The sequence below is a fragment of the Mytilus trossulus genome, chromosome 10, assembly GCF_036588685.1.
Source record: "Mytilus trossulus isolate FHL-02 chromosome 10, PNRI_Mtr1.1.1.hap1, whole genome shotgun sequence".
In the NCBI taxonomy this organism is placed as follows: domain Eukaryota; kingdom Metazoa; phylum Mollusca; class Bivalvia; order Mytilida; family Mytilidae; genus Mytilus; species Mytilus trossulus.
Window position 1 is genome coordinate 54452073 of NC_086382.1, and position 12116 is coordinate 54464188.

Below are 12116 nucleotides of genomic sequence, written 5' to 3' on the forward strand. Positions count from 1 at the left end.
ACACAAAAAAAGTATGTAGGGTTCAGTGTGTACAGAATGTAAGAAAATACTGTAAATAAGACAAAATTACCTCAAAACAGATTTTTAGCTAAGCCTCATATTTGAGAGTTTGTCCTATAAATACATTGAAATAGTAAAACTGAAAATTAAAAACAAAAATAATTGTAAACTTGTTATTATTGCAAAATTGCTATAATTAGAATATGATAGGCTTCTTAGAAATGAAAGCATGCATGTACTTTGAATTTGTATAGCATTACTTTTAGTTTTATGCAACATTTAATCATAAAATGGTAATAGTTTTATCTTGAATTTTTATCAGTGGGGCACCAATCCCAATGATAAATGCATGTAGCACTCTATGAATTTAAGTTTAACGAGTTTTCTTACGTTAGAAATTTAAAGGTATGTTGCTATTTTGAGTTATAAACAGTGAACATGATTGATATTATTTTAAGATAGGCTGGGTTATTCAAACTTACCTTACACTTCTTAAAATGTCATTATTTCTTTTAACCATCACTAACGTTCATCGACTATAAGCTTCACATTTTATTTTGTCATAGCAAGTTCTTAACTTTTTTTTATATCTTTGAAAAAAACACCACTTAAAGTTAACTGATGGTCAAATTGTTTTCTTTACAGGAAACTTTTGTTTCAGACTTAACCATGAAAATTGTACTCACTGATATAACACTTTAAATAAATTTTGCATTGTTAATCTTTTTCAGAGGTTCCAGACATAAACCAAAAGAAAGGTACAGTAGAAAATCAGTTTGATTTTGATTTTATATTATCAAAGTTGATTTTAAAGTGTAAATTTATTATCAAATTATCAGATTTTAATCTGCTGTGATAAAAATTGAAATGTGTATAATATCACACTTACCTATAAAACACTAGAGCTGATTTACGGAAAAGAAGAACTCCTGTAATTAAGAAAAAAATATTGATATTATTCAAGACTTTCGAAAGTATGTAAACTTTCTTGATAAATGAACCAGTTCATATATTAAATCTGAACACTTTAGTGCAGAAATGTCACTTTTGCTGACAACATATATATGTTTAACTTGACATATTTGACTAAATTTTTTTGCACATAGTTTTGGACCAAATAGATCTGAACAAAGCCTTTACTCAAAAAGATGTTTCATATTGTATACAATGACATGTTAATAGCATACATTTTGTAGTAACAAAATATAATAATAAAATTTTATTTTTTTAGATTTTTATGTCTTGCATTTGAAGTCTAAATTTATAAATGCCCAGCTTGTACTACCTGACCACACATCAACAGTAACATTTCTGGAAGAATTGACGAGAGCTCAATCAGGTAATGATAGGCATGGATTCGTCATTATATATATATAACGATTTGTGATAAAAAATTGAACCAAACTAGCCAATCAGATCAAGCATGTCTATCCAACAGCTTAAAACATAACAGTCACATGCTTATAAATGTAGGGTTATTGCTTTGAACAGGCAAAATTATTTAATAAATCAAAAATGTAAAAAGAGTTTGCAGTCCATTTCAACTTGTGTCAATTTTAAAAGAAAATGAGTTCAAGTAGACATAATTAATTGTAAATGACTTATTTAAGGTGTGACATTTAGTACCGTATATTGAATTTTAAGACATGCATATACACACAATTTTTTGTCATAACAGAATGCCAGACTTTAGTAGCATGTTTCGTAAATTGATGTTAAATTTCATGATACATATTTAAAGACAGCATTTTAGTCAGAAATAGTCATTAAAACCGGCTAGGCATCTACATGTGTAAATTCCTATTTTTTCTCACAAAAAAGACACTTGTGTATTTTTATATTCCTTTACTTTCAATAGTCGAATTAGAAATGCATTATAAAGGTGATGTCCCTCAAAGCTTTACATTTGATTCTGAAAATAATCATTATGGGTTATCTAAAAAACACTTCGGACAATAACTCAAAAACACTTTCACCAATTTCCATGAAACTTAAGTGAATTGTTTATATCTATTGAAGTAAGCTCCCTTTTGTTTTTTATTTAATTTCAGATTTTTAGTTTTGGATTTATGGGGCTTTATTCATAAAAAAGGGGGATTTTCAACACTTCGGACAATAACTCATAAAGGCTTTCACCAATGTCCACGAAACTTTGGTGAATTGTTTATATCTATTGATGTAAGCTCCCTTTCAACTTTTATAAATTTCAGATTTTACATTGTTATGAATTTTTCTGCTTAAAAAAGGGGGGATTTTCCAATTTTGGGACAATAAATAACACTTTCGTTAAAAGAGCAACGGGCGTATCATGCGCTTAAGCACAGCCCTTCATTTTAAATCAGAGAAGTCCCTGTCACATTGAATATGATATATGAATAAAAAAAGAGTTAATTGTTTTAAACCGTCTCTTTATCCCTAATATTATTTGTGCTTCATCAAAGCTCTACAATATGTTTACAAGCTTTGACAAACAACAAGATAGTATATTTATTGTATGTTTTGTATTGATTGTTCAATTTCAGTGTATTCTAACATAGTAGCATTTGGTTATCCTCCAACTTTTGCTTGGTTAGAGAATTACATTAGACAAAACGACAATCCATTTGCCAAGGATGTGTTTGATCCCTTTGTAAAAAATAACCAAGTGAAAAAGGCAGAAGGTTTGTCAATGTTGTGGTGTGTGTAGTCACTCTGGCTTCTACTAACTAGAGTTATTGCCCTTTACTTTGTTCTTGGTATAGTTTGGCTTTCACTATCGTGCATCTGTAGGGTTATTCCATGTTTATTCAATAAATGATAAAGATGTATTTAATGAAGCAGTTTTTATATATCATTCAGTATATATGTTCGACCATCATCACTGTTCAAATTATTTCAAGTTGTTAAAAATAAGTCTGACACCTTGATTGTTTTTTATTTCTTTAATTTCACTTGTACTTTTATTTGAAAAACATCATCAAAATGAATGTTACTTACTAACTTCACATTTGTTAGTTATAATATATATTCACTTTATCAAATATAACAAGAATTATTGTCCCATATTAATAGAGTTGATACAAAATTATAAGGAGTTTTTGGTTTGAAGAATGGCCTAATTTAAAAAAGAAATAATTGTTTCCTCATATTTTAGCTGTTAAGCTATAGTCTGATTTTATTCTTTTTTCCAGTAAATTTTACAGATTTGATTCAAAAAGTCCATAATTGAAAACTTTTTCAGGTTTAAACATACCTAGTTTAATCACAATATTGCAAAGTGAGAAAAACCTGAACAAGTACTTCAGAGGTAACAAACCTTAACCATTGTGGGAAATATCAGGTTTTAAAGCTTCCTTCAAAATTTAAGTTTACAAATGCTATACATTGTAATACAAGTATATTCCTTCAATATTTAATAGCTTGCATAATAATTTTGTTAAATATTTTACCATTCACGAACAGTTAGCTTTTTTTTGCATTTTTAATTTACTTGAACATTGGGAGATCATTCTGTTTGCAATTTACCCAGAATGCATTTTCTTTTTAGCTCACCTGACCTGAAAGGTCAAGTGAGCTTTTCTCATCACTTGGCGTCCGTCGTCCGTCGTCTGTCGTCCCTCGTCCGTCGTCCGTAAACTTTTGCAAAAATCTTCTCCTCTGAAACTACTGGGCCAAATTTAACCAAACTTGGCCACAATCATCCTTGGGGTATCTAGTTTTAAAAATGTGTCCGGTGACCTGGCCATCCAACCAAGATGGCCGCCATGGCTAAAAATAGAACACAGGGGTAAAATGTATATTTTGGCTTATATCTTTGAAACCAAAACATTTAGAGCAAATCTGACATGGGGTAAAATTGTTGATCAGGTCAAGATCTATCTGCTCTAAAATTTTCAGACGAATGAGACAACTTGTTGTTGGGTTGCTGCCCCTGAATTGGTTATTTTAAGGAAATTTTGCAGTTTTTGGCTATTATCTTGAATACTATTATAGATAGAGATAAACTGTAAACCCCTTAAGGAGTTATTGCCCTTTATAGTCAATTTTTAACAACTTTTTGTCATTTTTTGTAACTTGTACAAAAATCTTCTTCTCTGAAACTACATGGCCAAATTTAACCAAACTTGGCCACAATTATCATTGTGGTATATAGTTTAATAAATGTGTCCGATGACCCCACCTACCAAACAAAATGGCCGACATGGCTAAAATTAGAACATAGCAGTAAAATGCAGTTTTTGAATTATATCTTTGTAAGTAAGACATCTAGGGCAAATCTTTCAAGATTTAAATGTCCATCAGAATAAGATCTTTCCCCTCACAAATTTTCAGATGAATCCGACAACTCGTTGTTGGGTTGCTGCCCTAAAATTGTTAATTTTAAGGAAATTTTGCAGTTTTTGTTTATTATCTTGAATACTGTTATAGATAGAGATACACTGTAAACAGCATTACTGTTCAGCAAAGTAAGATCTACAAATAAGTCAACATGATCAAAATTATTAGAGGACCCCTTTAGGAGTTATTGCCCTTTATAGTCAATATTGAACAACTTTTCGTCATTTTTGTAACTTGTACAAAAATCTTCTTTTCTGAAACTATGGGCCAAATTTAAACAAACTTGGCCACAATCATTACTACGGTATCTATTTAAAAAAAAGTGTCTAATGACCCCACCTACCAACCAAGATGACCGACATCAGTAAATACAGTAACAGGTGAGCGACACAGGCTCTTGAGAGCCTCTAGTTTAATGCTGAACATGCTTGAATATACATTAGTTTTAACTTATTTTGCAATGTTACTGTATATGTTTCTGTGTTAAATTGGTAATATCTAATGTATTCAAAAAAATAAGAGGGAAGGAGCATGGATATACTGTGGATTCATAATTGTATGTAGAAACCAATTTTTAATGGATTTCATGTTTAAAGGAAAATCATGAACTAGAGTGTTTGTCGAAGTATCATTTTCTAAATAGTTTGGCAAACCCATGTGAAATAAGATATCCATCAACACACAACTTTCCTCAATCTACGCAAATTGGTACCAATGAAATTAAAAGAATCAACAGTAATATTAGTTTGTTTTTGGTCAAATAATTTGGAATAACCCTATGTGAGCTATTTTAAAATTCTATTTATAATGGTGTCAGTTTAAGGTTTCTTTTATAATTCTAATTGGTATGCATAGTTTGTGTCTGCTAACTTAGAAATTGCTAATTTCTGTAGTACATCACAGGATTTGAAGAAGGAAAACCCTGTACCACCTGATTCTTGACGTTAATTAAGAGAGAAGAGTGGTGCACTCTAAGCATGATAAAAAACACCAACTCTTTTGAAAATTCCAGGGTGGCTCTACAAAAAAAAATCTTAGTCTGCACAACTTGCCAATATTTTCTGGTTGTTTTCAAAACTTTCCTATCTTTGAGAACCAACTACTTTTCAAACCAATCAGACTTACTGTATAATTTTACATAGCCCTGAACATGCATGAAATAGTTCCACCTCTGATCACTTATGACCTTTTTCGAATTCATCCCCTTTTAGTGTAGTAATGCATACAGAAATATGTTTATTTAATTATTAAGACTGACGATCCAATCAATAATTATAATAGAAAAAAGATGAAATATTTAAAACATTATGAAAAATTGATTATAAATTCAATCGTAATTTTTTTTATTTTGTACATGACGTACACAATTTTACAGCCTATTCCCAACACTGGTTCTTCAGATTTTAACTGAGCTGTTTATCCTGTACCATGCTAAAACATCACTGTGTTATGATAATAAACTAATTCTTATTTTAGATAAGTTTGACTTTAGATCTGACATCTTTTTCTTGGAATCTGTTGTCTTACTAAACAGCTAATTTGTTTTGCCTTCTGCCTTTGCAATTAATATCTTTTATTGTTGTAATTCATTAAATTGTTTTAACCCTTATTTTCAGGATGCAGATCTTGTATAGCACACACTAACACCTTTTCCCCTAAAGCCCAAACCTTTAGCTCAATGTTTAGTGTTGCCTCAGGTAATCATTGGAACGGAGAAATGTCCTTTCCAAAACAGTTATCTTTCCTTTCATACAAAAATTACAGTTCATTTTGAAATTTGAGGATTTTGTTTGCTATTTTCTTTTTTGTTTCAATTATTTTAAGCATGAGACTCAAGATTGAAATTTTCTTTTGTTTCGTGTCATTTGCACCTCAGTTATTCCAAAGAAATACTGATACTGGTATTTATAAATAAAAGCAGAATAATGTCAAAAATTCTGTTCATATTTAGCCACAGATATGTTCAAACAATGAAGTAAACTATATGTAATGATTTAAGACTTTTGAATTTCATTTTTACCAATTTAATTTGGAACTGCTGAGGTGCAGGGGAGTGTATTTCCATTTGATTGGGAAACACTGAAGAAAATTGAGTTGTAGATTTACACTGAAGTCCTCTTTAATCATTGCTGTAAATTCAGAAATTATTTCAAGGTTTTAAATAATGCTTATAATGGTACTTGATGAGTATCACAATAACAAGAACTTGAACTCTGAAATCAGATACATTACCTGAATGCAGATTTTTCTTAAAATTTAAAGTTAATCTTTCATTTAACTTTTTTGGTTAGAATTGCAATGATAAACACTCAAACATTTCTGAATTTACAGGAATTGACAATTGTTTTTGTAGTTTCAAAACTACACAAAATAGGCTAGATCAATACATACTTGCCACAAAATTCATTTGTAAAAGTTTTTACTACTCCTTTATCATGTTAATATCTGCTTAAGACAAATGTTTTGTGTTTTGTGAAACTTTTTACTTTTCAATTATATTATATATTCAAGTTACACAGAAGAAATATTGTTTAAAGCTACATATGTCCAAGGCATTCTTGATAAATGTTTCTTGTGAAATGGATTTTTGAAAATGTAAAAATGTATAAGCATATTTCATAATAAACCATGTTTGAAATATATGTTATTAACTCCATTTTAGCACTGACCAAGCCTCCTACTTTACCAGTAGCGCCACCTAGGAGGATGAGAGCTGTACATATTAGAAATGGACAGAGTTTGCCTCCTCCTGTACCTGACAGACCAAGGAACATGAAGGAGCCAATATCACAGAGAATTACAGACCTGTCAGAGTTAGATCCCTTAAGAAAGGCGGCCAGTAAACAGTCGTTAGATGAGTTAGATATTGATGAGTATGTTATTCTTAATTGTATGGCCAACTCTTATATTTAGTTTTGAAAGATCATCATCTGGTGGAATCCAAACAAAAATAGTGTTAAGAGGCAAATGTTTCATTGATGCTAGAAGTTTTCAACCAATAAAAAATACTAAACTGAAACTTCAAATACTAATAATAATATCATAAAATATGATTAGTTAATTATTTTCTTTCTAAGATTTAAATTTTTTATTTTAATTGTTTCAATTTTGATCTTCTCATTCTTATTATCACTTTTCGTAATTTGGTAAAGTCATGTAATTTTATAAAAAAAAATCAAAAACATACAGATCAAATATAATAAGGAAATACAGTGATAAGTGATAAAAAATATATAATTAGAGGGGAACAACTTAAATTGCTATGGATTGAAGAAATTTGTTTTTACCTGGTGTATATAAATAAATTAATGAAACAAATGTTTACAAGATTCAAGATTCTTTATTTCTTATAAAACCAAGTTAATGGTACAAAGAAAGATATTTTTTACATATAATAACATATAGATTTTGCGCATGACAAGTTTGCACAAAAACGAGCAACAAGAATAAGAGATTGTTGATCAACCTGGAGAACATACTTCTATATTGATAATTCTAATTAATTTACACAAATTTTTCAATACACGAATATTTTTTGAAATAAATAAACTGCAGAATTTCAAAACATTTACTCGGCTTACATAGTAAGGTTTAAAGAAAGCTCTTCTACTTTCTGTTAGAGCTGAACAGTTTAAAATATAGTGAAATTCATCACCAATCTCATGAGAATTACAAAGTACACAGAAAATAAAATACCTTTCACACTTGTATTAGTAATTGTTGACTTTATTTTGATAGCTTCGGTGAAAGTGGTGAATTTCCAGATGTACAGAAAATGTTGGGACTGGGTTCCTCAGAACCTTCAACTGAAACTGGTGCTAAACCAGTCAGTGCTAGAGAGACAATAGTCAAGTACATGATGAATGAAAGGGAGGTTGAGTTTACAGATATATCAAAATTAAAGTAAGTTTATACAGAATATTATATTTCTGGAGGTATTTTTTATTTCTGATTTTGAATATGACTTTTCCTGTAGCAATGACCTCTTCCATATTCACGAGTCTTTTGTTAAGGTTCTTGTTTATCTACTATGTAGACCAAGAAGGTCAATTTTATAATTTCTTAGATCATCTATCCAAACTGCTTTTTATGAAATTATTATATAAAGTCTTTAAAGTTCTGTTCATTTAATAACTACAACCCTAAGTGGGCTTGCGGGTCTAAATCAAATATTTTTTATGCGCCACCTACGATAGTAGAGGGGAATTATGTTTTCTGGTCTGTGCGTTCGTTCGTCCGTCTGTTCGTCTGTTCGTTCGTCCGTCTATTACACTTCAGGTTAAAGTTTTTGGTCAAGGTAGTTTTTGATGAAGTTGAAGTCCAATCAACTTGAAACTTAGTATACATGTTCCCTTTGATAAGATAATTCTAATTTTAATGCCAAATTAGAGAATTTATTCCAATTTCACAGCCCAGTAAACATAGAAAATGATAGTGCAAATGGGACATCCGTGTACTGTGGACACATTCTTGTTTAGATATAGGATTTTGCTATTTTTTTCTATAAATAAACTTTATCCTAATCTTAATTGAAAATTAAATGAAAGTATGGGGTCAACGTTCATTTAGGTTCACAATCTGCTTTTGAAAGAAGCATGCACTTTTGTTAAGATACTTTTTTTCTGTTGAACTAATAGGAGAAAAAAAGGTGAAGTTGAAATGAAAAAAGAACTTAATTACAGAATTTGCTTAAATTTTTACTAGAGTTTAGTTTAAGTACAGCTCATTTGAAAAAAAATAAAAATATAGTTCACTGATGAGTTAGAAAAGTTATTTCAATTTTTATGCAAAAAAGGCATTTGTTCACCAAAGGGAGATCATTTGGAGCCTTTTCGATGATTTAAACATTTTAAAAGTCATCAGGGGCCAAAACAAATTGATTTTTTTTGGTTGAAAGTAACAACTTAAAGTGTAATTAATAAAATTTGTTATGAAAAAAACTGTTTCAATTTTTGCTGATTTTTTTGTACCCTCATGACCCTTGAGCCTCCTTAACTACTTTAAAATAATATTTACTAATTCAAATATTGTTTATATCATGTAAATGATTTGCTTGTACAGAAATTTGTTATTCTGAAGATTACCTGAATCTGAACTATTTTCTATTTTGCAGAATATTTGTTGGAACATGGAATACAAATGGCCAGTCTCCTCCAATATCGATAGCTCAGTGGTTACAAGTAGACCCAGAACCTCCAGATATTTATGCTATAGGGTAGGAACATTAAAAAGTAGAGCGTTTAATACATATTTTTTGCAATATTCTTAGAAACTTACAAACAGACCTGGCCTTTACGTCATAAAACTTTCAAGTCAGTTTTTTGTACTCATTCTGAAAAATCAACCAAATAATACATATCAATCTGCATATTGGTAAGTTATTCACTATGTGAAACTTTGTTTTAGATCTGTTACTAATATCTACTTCCTGTTTACTAGATAAATGTATGTTCATTACATAAATGCATATATAAAACAATTAATTGCATTTTCCTAATAAGTGATCTATTTGAGTGTGTATTTAGTGCAGTAACTTGAAGTTTGCTTACTGTAAATTCAGAAATTAATGCAATGTATTTATAAATGCAAAAAATGCCAGTAAAATTATTGCTATTTCAGAAATCTCTGCATGCATATATAAATGTATCAGATATCAGAATGGGAGTTCCTATTTTTATAACAACCAACAAGTTGCATTATGCACCTTAATAAAAACCTTGCAGAACTTCCAAATTTACAGTTATTGAAAGGTGACCATGAATTCTTTATCACTTATTCTAAACATTGTTATAAACTGTTATTTTTTTGTTGTTGACAGGTTTCAAGAGCTTGATTTGAGTAATCAAGCATATATATTTAGTGATTCTGCAAAAGAAAATGAATGGCAACATGCTGTAAAGAGTTGTCTACATCCCAAAGGAAGATATAGAAAGGTATATCAGCTATATAACTGTGTCACCAGGGTATAAATTATTTCATGTGTTACCAGAGTAAAGTCTTTCCTGTGTCATTGTAATAAGAATCATAGATTGTTACATACATTGAAATTTGAATCCTGGTTTGTTAAACACATTGTAATTAGAGTCATGGATTGTTTCACATATTACAATTATAATCCAAGATTATTAAACACATTGTAATAAGAATTTAACTTGTTAATCACACTGCAATTAGCATGATTAGAATCCTGGATGGTAACACATTGTAATTAGAATCCTAGTTACACACATTGCAATAAGAATCCTGGTTTGTTACCCACATTGCAATTAGAGTCCTAGTTTGTTATACACATTGCAATAAGAATCCTGGTTTGTTACCCACATTGCAATTAAAATCCTAGTTTGTTACCCACATTGCAATTAGAATCCTAGTTTGTTACACACATTGCAATAAAAATCCTGGTTTGTTACACACATTGCAATTAGAATCCAAGTTTGTTACACATAACATTAATAAGACTGGATTATTAAACACATTGTAATAAGAATCCTAGATTGTTACACACATTGCAATTAGAATTCTGGTTTGTCAAACACATTGTAAGGCCAAATAAAAAAGTATGTGTGGTTCCAGTTACATCTGAAAAAAAGTTAGGGTAGGTAGGTAGGGAATTTGTTTTATTTTACGTTTTCTTTTTACATTGAGTCTATGGGAGCAACATTCTGACTTTAACAGTACTTAATGAAAAATGACAATAAAATCTTTAGGGTAGGCTATTTTTAAGCCCAAAAAGTAGGGACGGTAGGGTTACTGGAACCACACATATATTTTTATTTGGCCTAATAAGACTCCTGGATTTTAACAAACATTGCAATTAGAATACTGGTTTGTGAAACACACATTGTAATTAAAATCCTTGTCTGTTACACACCTTGCAATTAGAATCCTAGTTTTTTGCACAAATTAAAAATAGTATCCTGGATTGTTATACACATTATAATCAGAATTCTGGATTGTTACACACACAACAATTGGAATACTAGATTGTTACACATATTACTATTAGAATCCTGGATTTTCATACACATTGCAATAAGATACCTAGATTGTTACACAACTTGCAATTAGAATCCTAGATTGTTACACACATTGTTATTAGTATTCTGGTTTGTTACACACATAGTAATATGAATCTTAGTTTGTCACACACATTGTAATTAGTAATTTAGTATGCTAGTTTGTTACACACATAGTAATTGATTGTTTTTATTGTAGGTTAAATTAGTGAGATTGATTGGAGTTATGCTGATAGTATATGTTAATGAAAAGCATGCAAATAAAGTACATTTTATAGATTCTGACACTGTAGCTACTGGCATTATGGGAATTATGGTAAGGCAAACATATTTTTTTTATATAGCTACATATACGAAAATAAGGAGATGTGGTATGATTGCCAATGAGACAAATTCTTACCAAATATCATGGGCATTAAAAGGCCAAACATGAAAAATTTGAGACAATTCAGTAGAGAAACTAACAGCCTAATTTATAACAAATTATTTTTTTGCGAAAAACAAATTTGATAGACATGATCCATCAAAAACCAATAAATAACATGTTCCTGACTTGGCCCAATGTAATAGAAAGGGTTTAAGCAAGTGTGAAGGCACCTCTAATTCCCTAACCTACATACATGTAACACAAGAAGAAATCAAACAAAGCAATAAACTTAGAACTAAAAATAAACAGGGAAACAGAAGTAAACAACAACCTGAATTAAATGAATGTATTAATTTTTATGGTTTTTTTCCTAAATTAGGCTCAAGGGTACAAAAAATCAGCAAAAATTGAAACAT

The 12116-nt window shown here is 30.0% G+C and overlaps 1 protein-coding gene across 4 annotated transcripts in view; it reads left to right on the top strand.

Moving 5' to 3' along the window:
- LOC134687650 (inositol polyphosphate 5-phosphatase OCRL-like) overlaps positions 1 to 12116 on the top strand; it is a 64018-nt gene that overhangs the window by 8033 nt on the left and 43869 nt on the right. For 2 of the 4 annotated variants that reach the window (XM_063548105.1, XM_063548106.1), the window contains 8 exons: positions 732 to 758; positions 1232 to 1339; positions 2523 to 2660; positions 6980 to 7190; positions 8056 to 8220; positions 9431 to 9532; positions 10136 to 10250; positions 11533 to 11649. In XM_063548105.1, the coding sequence (XP_063404175.1) occupies positions 732 to 758; positions 1232 to 1339; positions 2523 to 2660; positions 6980 to 7190; positions 8056 to 8220; positions 9431 to 9532; positions 10136 to 10250; positions 11533 to 11649 (983 nt within the window). Of the gene's footprint in view, positions 1 to 731; positions 759 to 1231; positions 1340 to 2522; positions 2661 to 5933; positions 6015 to 6979; positions 7191 to 8055; positions 8221 to 9430; positions 9533 to 10135; positions 10251 to 11532; positions 11650 to 12116 lie in introns of all 4 variants that reach the window. The other 2 variants (XM_063548107.1, XM_063548108.1) reach the window with 2 other exon arrangements.